This window comes from Nothobranchius furzeri, chromosome 14 (genome assembly GCF_043380555.1).
Source record: "Nothobranchius furzeri strain GRZ-AD chromosome 14, NfurGRZ-RIMD1, whole genome shotgun sequence".
NCBI classification, from domain to species: domain Eukaryota; kingdom Metazoa; phylum Chordata; class Actinopteri; order Cyprinodontiformes; family Nothobranchiidae; genus Nothobranchius; species Nothobranchius furzeri.
In genome coordinates this window covers 31,872,197-31,886,904 of record NC_091754.1, presented here as the reverse complement: position 1 = coordinate 31,886,904, position 14,708 = coordinate 31,872,197, and the positions used below count along the sequence as shown (strand labels likewise).

Here is a 14,708-nt window from a genome sequence, read left to right as displayed (position 1 = left end):
GCTATTAAGCTGATTCAGCTAACAGCTTAAGCTATCCAGCATTCAAACAGCATTTCTGAAAGAAATGCAATTTATCTAGTTAATATTATTATTGTTGTTATTAAAACTTACAAAAACTCTTTACTACAAATACACTCACAGGCCACTTTATTAGGTACACCTTGCTGGTACTGGGTTGGACCCCCTTGTTGCTTCAGAGCTGCATTAATCCTTCATGGCAAAGATTCAACAAGTTCCTGGAAACATTCCTCAGAAGTTTTGGTCCATATTGACATGACAGCATCACACAGTTGCTTCAGATTTATCTGCTGCACATCCATGATGTGAGTCTCTCGTTCCACCACATCCCAAAGATTGAGGTCAGGTGACTGTGGAGGGCATTTGAGTACAGTGAACTCATTGCCATGTTCAAGAAACCAGTCTGAGATTATTGTAGCTTTATGACATGGAGTCTTATCCTGCTGGAAGCAGCCATCAGAAGATGGGGACACTGTGGTCATAAAGGGATGCACACGGTCAGCAACAACACTCAGGTAGGATGTGGTGTTGCAGCAATGATCAGTTAGTACCAAGGGGTCCAAATTGTGTCAAGAAAATGTCCCCCACACCATTACACCACCACCACCAGTCTGAACTGTTGATACAAGGCAGGATGGATCCATGCTTTCATGTAGTTGGTGCCAAATTCTGACCCTGCCATCTGAATGTCGCAGCAGAAATCGGGACTCATCAGACCAGGCGAGATTTTTTCAGTCTTCCAATTTTGGTGAGCCTGTGTGAATTGTAGCTTCACTTCCCTGTTCTTAGCTGACAAGAGCAGCTGCTGTAGCCCATCTGCCTCCAAATTCCACTAAAGGCAGCAGAGACAGTGATGGTTACCTGCTGCTTCAGAACATTTATGATTAGATCCGATGACCAAATCTCTAGACCCAACTGCTTCGTCTTCATCTAAAGTCAGATCTGGATGATGCTGCTGAGTGCCGTCTGGGACTTTACCTGATTTTGGTACCAAATGATTTTCTGCTCCTGGTTTACCTCTGCAGCATGTCGCCTCAGCACTGGCAGGATTCTCAGCTTGCTGTCGGAGCAGTGCTGCAGTGACAGAATCAGGACAACAAACTATCTTTGTTCCTTAAAGAGAAGGTGACCAGTCCCTCATGCAGAGGTTTCACTGCAGACAACTATGTGCTTCAGAGCTGCTGCAGAGCCATCTGAGGTCTGCAGCTGGTTCATAAGAGCATCAGCTCAGCAAGTCAAGAGGATCGTCAGAGTCCAACCAGTTAGAAAGGTCTGAGAATGAAGTCTCTTTCTGCAGTTCCTCAGCAGAGATGATTGGAGCTCCTGGTTTCATAGGTCAGCTTTAATTATCAGTTGTGTTAAATTCACTGACATCTAACTGTCCAGGGATCACACGTGTGTATCTGTCTTCACTAAAGAGCCAGGGAAGTTGGATGTGATGACAGGAAAGCATTTTAAAGAGCCACGGGATGTGGCAGCCATCTTGAACTGGGTTGAATCAGCTGTAGAGCTACGTTCATCAACTGTTGTCAATAAAACAGCTGGATGGGAGATGAGTTATCAAATAAAGGAACAAATGAGTAAAACATAACATTCCCATCTCTGAGGTCACATTGTTGCACAGTCAGTCTCGCCATCTTATCAGATCTATTTTTCTCTGAAAGCCAAACAAACGACGTCAGGTTTGTTTGTTCTGGAAGGACAGGCTGAGTTTGTGCCGTCCAGACAAACTCAGTGGTGAATTCTGTGTTAAAATATAGAAAAAACATAAACTAATCACAACTATGAGACCACCAGTGACAGTCATGCTGGATGTCATGTGGAATGTTTCAAATAAAGGTTTTAATGAAGTATTACTTTTGAGTAAAGAAATGTACAAATGACATTGTAATTGTTCAGACCCAAAATGTTTCTGTGTGACTGCATCAGAGCTGAGACGGGACTGAAAGCATCTCAGAGAGTTTTGTCTCCGATCCGTCCCCTCTCTCTGTCCCTCAGTGTTGATCTCCTTTCTCATCCACCTGCTCTTCTCCCCACTCCGCTCCTTAGCATTTTATTCCCGTCTTCACCTCCTCGTCCTCCAGAGAATTCTTCTCACATCGTCTCCTCTCAACCTCCTTCGTTTAATCAGTCTTCATCAATCAGTTTAACCTTCTTCTCCGCTGGTTTGCTCTCCTCGCCGCTGCAAACGGAGTCTCTGCAGCATTAGGTCAATCGGTGAAGCAACAGAAATAAATAATCACATCCTGTTTGTTTGTTTGTTGTGTGCAGCTCCAGACTGATGATTGGCTTCTTCATCACCTGCTTCATCATCCTCGTAGCCGTCATGTTTATCTCAGCGGTGTACTGCTGCTTTGGGGTGAGTCTTTGTTCCACCTCAGTGTCAGCTCGGTTCAGTTTCTCACACGATGAGGACAAATGATTCATCCCATAGTCAGTAATGATTCTGTGTATCAGCTCTAATGAAGGCGTAGTATGAAGGATTAAGGAAATAATAAATTAAAATGGACTTTATCTCTCATGACGTGATTAATGTGAAGTCATCAGTTGTCTGCATGTTTAGTTTGATTATTGTTCCTTGATCCTTTTTTTATGTCTTCTATAAGTTTGTAAGAACAAATTGATGTTGTCGTCGTCGTCTTCCTCCTCTTATCCGGGTCCGGGTCGCGGGGGCAGCATCCCAGCTAGGGAGCTCCAGACCGTCCTCTCCCCGGCCACCTCCACCAGCTCCTCCGGCAGGACCCCAAGGTGTTCCCGGATCAGATTGGAGATGTAACCTCTCCAACGTGTCCTGGGTCGACCCGGGGGCCTCCTGCCGGCAGGACATGCCCGAAACACCTCCCCAGGGAGGCGTCCAGGAGGCATCCTGACCAGATGCCCAAACCACCTCAACTGACTCCTTTCGATCCGGAGGAGCAGCGGTTCTACTCCGAGTCCCTCCCGAATGTCCGAGCTCCTCACCCTATCTCTAAGGCTGAGCCCGGCCACCCTACGGAGGAAACTCATTTTGGCCGCTTGTATCCGCGATCTCGTTCTTTCAGTCATTACCCAAAGCTCATGACCATAGGTGCGGATTGGGACGTAGATCAACCGGTAAATCGAGAGCCTGGCTTTCTGGCTCAGCTCCCTCTTCACCACGACAGATTGGTTCAGCGTCCGCATCACTGCAGATGCTGAACCAAACCGCCTGTCGATCTCCCGATCCCTCCTACCCTCACTCGTGAACAAGACCCCGAGATACTTAAACTCCTCCACTTGAGGTAGGACCTCTCCCCCGACCCGGAGTTGGCAAGCCACCCTTTTCCGGTCGAGAGGTTGTCTTATTAAAATCTGACTGAAACAAAACGGATGTTTTTTATAACCCTGTAGCTACAGTCTGGACCAGTTTCATTAAAAACAACGTTCCCACAGAATGATTGTGACAGCTTCACCTGACTTCTGCTAACTTTTAGTGTCTCGCTGGTTACTACCTGCTGTGAACTGCAAATCCTGAGTCCACTTTTTAAAAGGAAATCAGATGAATCGATAATTAATTGTTTGAATGCATTTTCGCTTCACTCTTCTCACCCTCTCAGATCTTTCCAGCCCCGCTGCAGACACTGTCCAAGAGGATAGTCCAGTCCAGACTCAACAGCACCTTGGTTGGTGTCTTCACCATCATCGTCGTCTTTCTCTCTGCTTTTATTAATATTGTAAGTTCTCATACCATCATCATCATCATCATCATCATCATCTCTTAAAGAGGAGAATAAATGAATGGAGGTTTCTTCCTGTTAAAAGGGAGTTTTTTTCTCCACGGTCGCTACATGCTTGCTCAGAATGACGATTGCTGTCGAGTCTTTGACACAAGTCAGTGACTGGATGCAGTCTGTTGGGTTTTCTTACATAGGAAACGTTTAACTAACTGGCATAATGAACTGAACTTGGTGAAGTTGGTTCAACTGGTGTGTTTACTTAGTAAAGTGACTTGGGACGACTCTCGCCGTGAATTTACACAATATAAATGAACTGCATTGAATTAATGATGCAGAGAAATTTCAGTGAAACAAGAAATCTACTGATCCCCGGTCAGCTGAGGCCACTCTTTAACAGCTAGGTTGTTTCAGTTCACCTGCAGCAGTCAGGACCTGCGAAGCTGCATCACGTCAGAGCTCAACATCAGCCTGAGCAGCGTGAATACATGTCACGCTGTCCTGTTCAACTTCAGCCTGGACTCCCAACAATACCCGTGTGGAGAGGGAGCGCTCATCTGCAGCTTTCCTGAGGTGCCATTTTACCTTCTCTTCCCTTTGTTACACAAAATCACACAGACAGCCGTACAATAGCATGGATGAAATAAACCCACGGCAGCTTCTGACTGTTGTTAAAATGTTTTACGTTGTTGAGCAACATGAGGAACTTTATGGGTTCTTGGAGGATGTCAGAGTTAAGTCTCACCTGCACAAACTCACGGTGTTTACTGAGGTGCTAATTACTTAAAGGTTGCATATGGAACAATCTAATTAAAAGCTACGTTTAAAAAAAATAATACTTCAACATGGGTGTGCGGCACGAAGGTACAGGATTTCCTTTCAAAGCTACATTTTTATTTTAATAAAATCATAATTATTTTGACGAGCACTACCAGCCAGTAGAGGGCACCAAACCATCCACTCTGCACAGCGATATTGGCACTGTGGAAAATGGCAGACTCAGAAAGTTATTCTGAACTCAGGAGACGTTGTTTTACTTCTCCGATATGGAGCGACCATAAATATATACAACCAGAGAGTTTAGGTGACGCCTACAACAGACGGACCCAAAAAAACAAAATGTCATGTATCAGCAGCAATCCTGGTATCTCCGCAGCTGGAAACCTTGTTCTGTTGTTCCATAACCTCCGCGCACTAGATGTCACTTTAGTGTTTGTGTTCCATATTCCACCTTTAATTACAGCTAAATGTAACAGGGAAAGGATCATTTCAATGAGAGCTGTGTAGTTAAAGCTCCAACACATGCTCAGGTTTTAGGAGCAGAACAAACGGATGCTTTAGGTGAAACTCCGATTTGGAAACATTTAGTTTGCTCATCAACAGTCAGAATTCTTATAATCCATCCAGATGTAACCACAGCTGTCAGAACAGTTGCACCACATAAAGCTTGACGACCACACGGTAAAGGAAACATACGTGTCTCTCCCTCCAGTACTTTACATCCTGTGTGCTGCTCAGCCTGCTGGCCTGCTCCGTCTTCCTGCAGATCAGCAGCATCGGGAAACTCTTCCTCATGCTCTTCATTGAACTGCTCTACCTTCTCATCATGGAGGTGCCCAAAGTGAGCCTCTTTGACAACCAGGACCTGCTGGTCATGGTCAATGCCATGAACTCTGAGTGAGTGTCCAGGCTGTTTAGTTGTTCTACCTTGATGTGGAAGTCTGCGTCTTATTTACTAATCAGCTCTTCTCTGTCCCCACCCCCACAGCAAGCGAACAAATGGGACGAGGTGAGTCTGATCACCTGTAAACTATGTCGTCTGGTAAACTAGCAGTATCATTACCACACAAATGGAATTGTAATGGGCTGCTAGCAAACACATGCTAACGCTAATGAGCTGAGCTTTAGAGGCCAGCTTGTTCATTTTAGGATATCAATGACATAAGTCATACCTCAGCATGTCTGAAAAGATAATTTGTGTGTGTGTGTGTGTGTGTGTGTGTGTGTGTGTGTGTGTGTGTGTGTGTGTGTGTGTGTGTGTGTGTGTGTGTGTGTGTGTGTGTGTGTGTGCGTGGCTTACAGCTGTGTGCTAGATGCCAAGGTTCCTCTGAAGATCATGACCCCAGTGGTGATCACGGTCTTCGTCCTCGCCCTTTACCTTCATGCTCAGCAGGTGGAGTCCACAGCCCGGCTTGACTTCCTCTGGAAGCTGCAGGTGTGTTTGTGTGTGTGTACGTGTGTGTGTGTGTGTGTGTGTGTGTGTGTGTGTGTGTGTGTGTGTGTGTGTGTGTGTGCGCACGCACGTGTGTGTGTATGACCTAAATTAACCTACGTGATATTTACTGTCCACCAGTGAAAGCTGGGCAATAATGTTTTCTTCTACGTTTGGTTATACGATATCTCAGGAACGGCTGAATGGATGGGACTGAAACTCTAAGAAACTTTGCGTGATCATCTAGAGGTGATTAAAATTTGGAGTCACTTTGATCCAAAATGGCTTCCACAGCAAACAGAAAAATGGCTACAGCCCACTTTTCACTTCCTCCGCTTATGTGAAAGGTGTTGTTAGGTGACAAACTAATCAGATAAGCTTTGGCTGCTAAAAGGTCTGCCAAGCCATCCTATATATGTAATTATATATTCAGCCACGACCCATAGACAGAGCTTAGAATGGAATCTGTTGGTACTTACACACTAGCATCGGCTCCACTCTGCTCGCCCCAACGTGACTGTGTTCATTCCACACTGCCTTAGGAATGCGGACGTGATCGAGTGCATGGGCTGTCCCCACAAATGGCATGAAAAATAGATATAAGTGATATGATGAATGCATCTCTGTGCATACTGGTGGGAAAAAGAGCCCGGAGAAGTCCGCAATGTCGCCATTATTAAACAAAGGCAGCCTGAGCAGTCTTGCTTTTGGAGATGTAACGGAATGAAATGACTGTTTTCCACCTAAAAGTCATTTCCCCTCTCCTCTGACACAGAACTAATCTGCATGAGATATTGCCTCAAGGTCTCATGCATTTGCTTCTAAACTGCTTCCTTTCCAGCCCAAGAGAAGAATGAAGAAAATGACTCTCTCCTTTTAATAAATCAAAGAACTCTATTTTTAATAAACTAATCAATCAAAGTGATAGTCAATAATAAGATGTGACCAATCTGTGAAATCAAAATATTAATTACTTTATTATAATCCTATAGAATATAATAAGTAATATGACTTTAAAAGTTTCCACTAGGGCTGATCTCACGTAGCGTTAAGAGACGACACGTTGCTTTTACCGATCCAATCAGAATCTGCCAGATCTGATGGAGGCGTGGTTTTGGTGGTGTTTGGTAAATCTGTCATAAACCAAAACATCCGAAGTATAAAACTATGCCCACATCATCTTTGACGCCAGTTCAAAGTGTTCTAGAGAAGTTGTCGGAGTGGCCAATCCGTAACTTTCCTCTTCATCCGAAAGAACCAACGACAAGCTGGATAAACCTGTTGCCGTTCCACCTGCTGCAACGGTTCCTTTCAGAATAACAGCTGAACCATCACGACCCCGTTTTGGGTCTTGATAGATGCCGATAAACTGTCTTGACCCGGAAGTATCTCAAAGACTGGACTGGTTGGCTGCCGCTGCTGTTCTACAAGCTTCGGCTACAAAGGTCCAAGCTGGACCTCTACACCTCCTGATCTAGACGGGGAATTCCGCTAAGGGTACGTAGACCGACAGAATGGCATTGAATGTGTTTATGAATCTCTTAACCAAAGCTTAGTGCAAAAACATCACCTTAATTCACACCAGAACTAATCGTTTCTGGTTCTGAGCAACATTCCACTCTACACCATTCTCCGTCTTATTCACCTTAGTTACACCATACATTTAGTGTTTAAGTTAGTCTAGTTTAATTTGTTTAGTAATAAATCTTTAAACTTTTAAACAATATAACTATAGACACAGTGTGTGTGTGTGTGTGTGTGTGTGTGTGTGTGTGTGTGTGTGTGTGTGTGTGTGTGTGTGTGTGTGTGTGTATGTCTGCCTGCCTGCCTGCCTGCCTGCCTGCTCTGTCTTCTCGATCCCCAGTGAGTCGTGGAGGATGGCTGCTTATATTGAGCCAGGATTCTCTGGAGGTTTCTTCCTGTTAAAAGGGAGTTTTCCTCTCCACTGTCGCCGCATGCTTGTTTAGTATGAGGATTGCTGTATAGTCACTGACACAAGTCAGTGACTTGATGCAATTTGCTGGGTTCCTTATATACAGGTGCTGGCCAGTAAATTAGAATATCATCAAAAGGTTGAAAATATTTCAGTAATTCCATTCAAAACGTGAAACATGTACATTATATTCATGCAATGCACACAGACCAATGTATTTCCAATGTTCATTACATTTAAATTTGATATTCATAAGTGACAACTAATGAAAACTCCAAATTTGGTATCTCAAAAAATTAGAATATTCTGAAAAGGCTGAATATAGAAGACACCTGCTGCCACTCTAATCAGCTGATTTACTCAAAACACCTGCAAAGGCCTTTAAAAGGTCCCTCAGTCTTGTTTTGAAGGCACCACAATCATGGGGAAGACTTCTGACTTAACAGCTGTCCAAAAGACAATCATTGACACCTTGCACAAGGAGGGCAAGACACAAAAGGTGATTGCTAAAGAAGCTGGCTGTTCGCAGAGCTCTGTGTCCAAGCACATTAACAGACAGGCGAAGGGACGGAAAAAATGTGGTAGAAAAAAGTGTACAAGCTCTAGGGATAACCTCACCCTGCAGAGAATTGTGACGACAAACCCATTCAAAAATGTGGGGGAGATCCACAAAGAGTGGACTGCAGCTGGAGTCAGCGCTTCAAGAACCACCACGAGGAGACTCATGAAAGACATGGGATTCAGGTGTCGCATTCCGTGTGTCAAGCCACTCTTGAACAAGAAACAGCGCAAGAAGCGTCTCGCCTGGGCCAAGGACAAAAAGGACTGGACTGATGCTGAGTGGTCCAAAGTTATGTTTTCTGATGAAAGCAAGTTCTGCATTTCCTTTGGAAATCAAGGACCCAGAGTCTGGAGGAAGAGCGGAGAAGCACAGAATCCACATTGCATGAGGTCCAGTGTAAAGTTTCCACCGTCAGTGATGGTGTGGGGTGCCATGTCATCTGCCGGTGTTGGCCCACTCTGTTTCCTGAGGTCCAGGGTCAATGCAGCCGTCTACCAGGAAGTTTTAGAGCACTTCATGCTTCCTGCTGCTGACCAACTTTATGGGGATGCAGACTTCACCTTTCAACAGGACTTGGCACCTGCACACAGTGCCAAAACCACCAGCACCTGGTTCAAGGACCATGGTATCCCTGTCCTTGATTGGCCAGCAAACTCGCCTGACCTTAACCCCATAGAAAATCTATGGGGTATTGTGAAGCGGAGGATGCAATACGCTAGACCCAACAATGCAGAGGAGCTGAAGACGACTATCAGAGCAGCCTGGGCTCTCATAACACCTGAGCAGTGCCACAGACTGATCGAGTCCATGCCACGCCGCATTACTGCAGTTATTGAGGCAAAAGGAGCCCCGACTAAGTATTGAGTGCTATACATGCACATTCTTTTCATGTTCATTCTTTTCAGTTGGCCAACATTAGAGAAACAAACATTTTTTCATTGGCCTTTAGAATATTCTAATTTTCTGAGATACCAGATTTGATGTTTTCATTGGTTGTCACCTATAAATATCAAATTTAAATGTAATATACATCGGAAATACATTGGTCTGTGTGCATTGCATGAATATAATGTACAAGTTTCACGTTTTGAATGGAATTACTGAAATATTTTCAACCTTTTGATGATATTCTAATTTACTGGCCAGCACCTGTAGGAAACATTATTTCTGATTGGCTTAATGAACTGTGAATTGGAATGTTTATTATGTGAAGTGCCTTGAGACGACTCTTGTCGTGATTTGGCGCTATATAAATAAACTTGAATTGAATTGAATTGAAACTTTTAAAACTTGACTCTCTCTTCTGATGTCTTTGAATTAATACGATGTGGTTACATAATCCCTGCAATAAAAAGTTCCAATCTTCTGGTAAAAAAGTGCCCACAGATCCATAGGGTTGATTTCACATGTACTATGGAATCCTACGTCTTATGGCTTATTAAATAACATGTAATTTAAATCATTACATAGACTCTCAGTGTGGTTGCATGCACACTGACCGACGTCTAAGTTGATCCGGGTTGATTTTATTGTAGTAAGCTGGGAGTCTTTATCCTAGTTTACATTAGCATTAGAAAACCGGCCTCTCAAATAAGTTTGTTCCACTCCGGTACAGTAGGTGGCGACATGACCCTTTCATGTTGGCAGTCTTCCAGTTAGCTTATAGCAACACAAGTGGTAAACAGGCTGGCAGGAGGGAAGTAGATGGAATTGAGACAGGATTTGCACAATGGCTGAAGGAATGTACGACAACACTGCAGCACAGCTTATTTGGTACCTAGTTTCCTGTCACATGGTGTTACGCGTGTTGCTTTGTGACAATGGTCTTGTCACTTCTGGAATGCAAACATCTTACCGGTTTAGTTCGACTGACCCTTTTACATGTAGAAAATAATCTAATCGCTGCTGCGTTATTTGGGTGCTTCAGCTCGATTAGAAGCAGTTGGCCTAACTACTACTGTTTAAATGCAATTTAAAAAGAAACGACATGAGTCATTTTGGGGCAATAATTTGGTTTTCTGATGTGCAAGTAAACACACTGACCGACTCTGATATTGTATCCTGCTTAGCGGTGTCTGGCAGCACTGCTTGTGTGTGTGTGTGTGTGTGTGTGTGTGTGTGTGTGTGTGTGTGTGTGTGTGTGTGTGTGTGTGTGTGTGTGTGTGTGTGTGTGTGTGTGCGTATGTGTGTGTGTGTGTGTGTGTGTGCGTGTGTGCGTGCGTGCGTGCTCCTCACAGCAGTGAGACAGAAGAAAATGGCTTCAGTCAGAGGCTTGTTAACCCCACAGCATGTAGGATGATAATGAATTGCGGGTACGGGAAGCCCCCGCTGGCTGATTCTATCCACAATTCAGAGACTCCCCCTAATGGTAGGCGTGATTTTGAGCTGGCCAATCAGTTGGCAGTGGCTGCGTTAGACCAGTTCAGCTCCAGGGAAACTGCACTGGGAAGAGGGCTGAAAAGACATCCGGTTGCGTGCGGGGAAAATCCAAGGCTACCCAAATGAGAACACTTCAAACCCCGGTCCAGGCGGAGTAGAGCCAATGCTAGTGTGTAAGTGCCATATGGTTGTCTCTGAAATTGTCCTTCCAATTGGACAGTGCTAGGACCAGTCAGAGCACCAAACAATGTGACAATTCAAAAAGATGGAAATCAGTCACCTGCAGGGTGTGTGTGTGTGTGTGTGTGTTTGTGTGTGTGTGTGTGTGTGTGTTGGGGTGGGGGGTGGGGGGGGGGGATATGTGTCCAGATGCATGTGTCTCACTCTAATAAAAATGGTCAGCTTTGCAACTGTGTAGTCTGCCATACACCATCGAAGTAGAAGTACATTTATCTTCTAATGTCCCAAAGAAAAGCCCAAGTCTGAGTCGTTCAAAGTTGATGCTAAAGCCGTTTGAAACAAGTGTTGATATCTTTGTTTCATTCCACCACAGCTCTGCCACAATGGTGCTAAGCTCTTCCAACGTCTCTACAAACATAGAGCGCTGTGATTGTCCTGGCCTAAACTTAGCTGAGCCGATGCTAGACCTGCCGAGGCTACAATAGGGCGTGGCTAGACCGACCTGCAGAGCAGTTTAGCTAGATTTCTAGGCTAGCATTCACTTGACCTGTTTGACAACAGAAGACATCAGATCTTGTCTGTTGCTGACATAGATCTGTGCTCTAAATGTCGTTTATCAGTCTAAGGGTGGATATTTGAGATATGTCCTTGTGATGTTGTAAACCTGCCTGTGGGTGTGTCCTCATTATTCTCTTACCTTCACCATGAACTCTTCACTAAGGCTACAGAGGAGAAGGAGGAGATGGAGGAGCTGCAGGCGTACAACCGGCGGCTGCTGCACAACATCCTGCCCAAAGACGTGGCCGCTCACTTCCTGCAGCAAGAACGGCGCAACGATGAGCTTTACTACCAGTCCTGTGAGTGCGTCGCTGTTATGTTCGCTTCCATCAGCAACTTCTCAGAGTTCTACGTGGAGCTGGAGGCCAACAACGAGGGAGTGGAGTGTCTGAGGCTGCTCAATGAAATCATTGCTGATTTTGATGAGGTGAGCCGAGTCTGTTTGGAGGCTAAACGGGTCTGAGTAGAGAATTCTATCCGTCAACAGTCTGATCCCCTGAAATCCACCAGATTATCGTTTTATTTCACTGCAGTGACAATTTTTGCTTCATGAAAATCAAGACAGGAACTGAAACAGTTGACTGATTAACCCTACCTCCTTCTGTCCTTAGATCATCAGTGAAGATCAGTTCCGTCAGCTGGAGAAGATCAAGACCATCGGCTCCACCTACATGGCAGCTTCTGGCCTCAACGACTCGACCTATGACAAAGCTGGACGCTCCCACATTCGCGCTCTGGCTGATTACGCCATGAGGATGATGGACCAGATGAAATACATCAATGAGCACTCCTTTAACAACTTCAAGATGAAAATAGGTGTGCAGAAGGAGGTGTTACTACTCAGCACACCCAACCAGGCAGACAAATGTCCTGATGGGGTCTTATTAATCTGTCATATTTGGGTTCTTCACATAATTTATTTTGAAATTCTGATTGTAGGTCTGAACATCGGCCCAGTAGTTGCTGGGGTTATCGGAGCCCGGAAGCCTCAGTATGACATCTGGGGCAACACAGTAAACGTAGCGAGTCGCATGGACAGCACAGGTGTCCCAGAGAGGATTCAGGTAATAGATGCAAGAGGATCTTTACATCAAACACACACACACACACACACACACACACACACACACACACACACACACACACACACTCACACACACACACACACACACACACACACACACACACACACACACACACACACACACACACACACACACACACCAGTTGGTCTAGCTATGGGATCAGGGTTCACCAGCTGAGAAGGCACCCTCAGCACAGGGAGGAGACCTTTGTGGGATGCTCTAGTGCTGAGAGAGGCAGCCCCTTCTCCCCCAGGACACCATCAGAGACAGACTGATGTTAAGCTAAAGGTCCAAGAATTAGACTGTTGAGGACATCTGGACAAAAGTCCTTTTCTCTGATGAATCTCTGTTTAGATGTCTGGAGGAGATAAGGTGAGCACACCCATCAGTTCTGTCTTCTGCCAACAGTAAAGCTGTGTGTGTGTGTGTGTGTGTGTGCGTGCGTGCGTGCGTGCGTGCGTGCGTACGTGCGTGCATGCGTGTGTGTGTGTGTGTGCTTGTTTAGCTATCCTACTTAGGACCCAAACTGGCATATTCCCTAATCTTCTGAAGACTGATGGGTCTCATTAGGACCAAAAACTGGTCCTAATACAGTGGGTGGTGAGGTTTAGAGGTAAGATGTGACCTGAATTGATAGGGTAGGGTTTGGGTTTGGGTTAGGCATAAATAAATGGAAGTCAATACGAAGTCTTAATATGGATAGAATCACAAACACACACACATGCGTGCATGAGTGTGTGCGTGCGTGCGTGCGTGTGTGTGTGTGTGTGTGTGTGTGTTAGGGGTGGGGTGGAGGGGATGTTCAACTTACTCACAGAAATTGACTCACTCACTCAGACAGCCACGAACAATGAATAGTACCTAAACAGCATCCCAGAGGAACTCGTCCAACCACCCAACAACATTTTAGTGATGAAGAAGGGATAAAATCACAACAACTGAGTGACTTTGTCAGTAAAACATCAAAATTTGGGGACCATCATCAGATATTTGCCTTAAGTTAACCCCGTTCAGCACATTTTTAATTGTGAAAAGATTGGTGGACAAACAAAATCAGATAATTCTAACAAAGTTCAAACAGTGATGATGAAGACAGGGCTGCAATCACTAGGATCTGGACCAGAGGTGCAATCACTAGGATCTGGACCAGAGGTGCAATCACTAGGATCTGGACCAGAGGTGAACTGAGCCTGCTGGGGTTAACTACAGAGGGTTAGAAAAAGAATGACCAACACTGTAAATATTAACTTGTTGCATTGCACTTGTTCATTAAAGGCTCTGAAATACATGGAATTCTGGTAATTCTCCTGAATAACTATAAAAAACATCTAACTAAAAGATTGAAAACTCAGAAGCAGCAGACTTTGTGAAACCCAAAATGTGTCATTCTCAATATTTTAGATCACAGCTGGAATAACGTTGTTTTTCGGAAGTTGAAGAGAACTTTGTGTCCACAGGTGACAACAGATCTTTACCAGGTGCTGAACTCCTACAACTACACACTGGAATACAGAGGCATCGTCACAGTCAAGGGCAAAGGAGAGATGATGACGTATTTTCTCACCAGTGGACCACCGAGCAGTTAACCTTTAATAAGTGACAATCAGACACAAGGGAGGTTTCATTTAATGAGCTGGCTAACAGACCTCTGAAAGCTTAAAGCAGACTGAAGTGATTCTCGTCGCAGCCGTGAACCCTCCTCAAACCTGACGGTCTTTAGAGGAACCATGCTTAAAGCTCGGCAGGAGCAGAACACGTAGGCTTCATTCTGCCTTTTAGACCAAAGATGTCCACAAAATGCAAAGATGGATTGGAGCAGCTGGGACCTGTTAGAAACTCTGAGCTTCACACTGGCGGGTTTTCTCCTTCTGATGATAAACGTGGGAAAACTCCAGAAGGTTTTATGTCTATTAAGATTTTTATGAGCTAATTGTAAACCACTGGTCAATGTTGTGATGCAGGTCCAGATGTCTCGTGTGGACACTAAGCCAGCACTGCAGCAATATTTGTCCCCTCATCAAACCGTAATGAACAGGCTTGTAGAGTCTTCTGGTACGGGTTGTGCTGTTGGTGGGACGGCACCGACCTC

The 14,708-nt window shown here is 44.9% G+C and overlaps 1 protein-coding gene across 2 annotated transcripts in view; it reads left to right on the top strand.

Moving 5' to 3' along the window:
• Positions 1 to 14,373, top strand: part of adcy5 (adenylate cyclase 5) — a 115,003-nt gene extending 100,630 nt beyond the window's left edge. For both annotated transcript variants that reach the window (XM_015965903.3, XM_015965902.3), the window contains exons 12-21: positions 2,290 to 2,377; positions 3,594 to 3,710; positions 4,125 to 4,283; positions 5,203 to 5,387; positions 5,479 to 5,499; positions 5,793 to 5,925; positions 11,698 to 11,961; positions 12,146 to 12,350; positions 12,474 to 12,598; positions 14,077 to 14,373. In XM_015965903.3, coding sequence (XP_015821389.1) covers positions 2,290 to 2,377; positions 3,594 to 3,710; positions 4,125 to 4,283; positions 5,203 to 5,387; positions 5,479 to 5,499; positions 5,793 to 5,925; positions 11,698 to 11,961; positions 12,146 to 12,350; positions 12,474 to 12,598; positions 14,077 to 14,205 — 1,426 coding nt within the window. In that variant the 3' untranslated portion in view covers positions 14,206 to 14,373. The remainder of the gene's footprint in view (positions 1 to 2,289; positions 2,378 to 3,593; positions 3,711 to 4,124; positions 4,284 to 5,202; positions 5,388 to 5,478; positions 5,500 to 5,792; positions 5,926 to 11,697; positions 11,962 to 12,145; positions 12,351 to 12,473; positions 12,599 to 14,076) is intronic.
• The last annotated feature ends 335 nt before the right edge of the window (positions 14,374 to 14,708 follow it).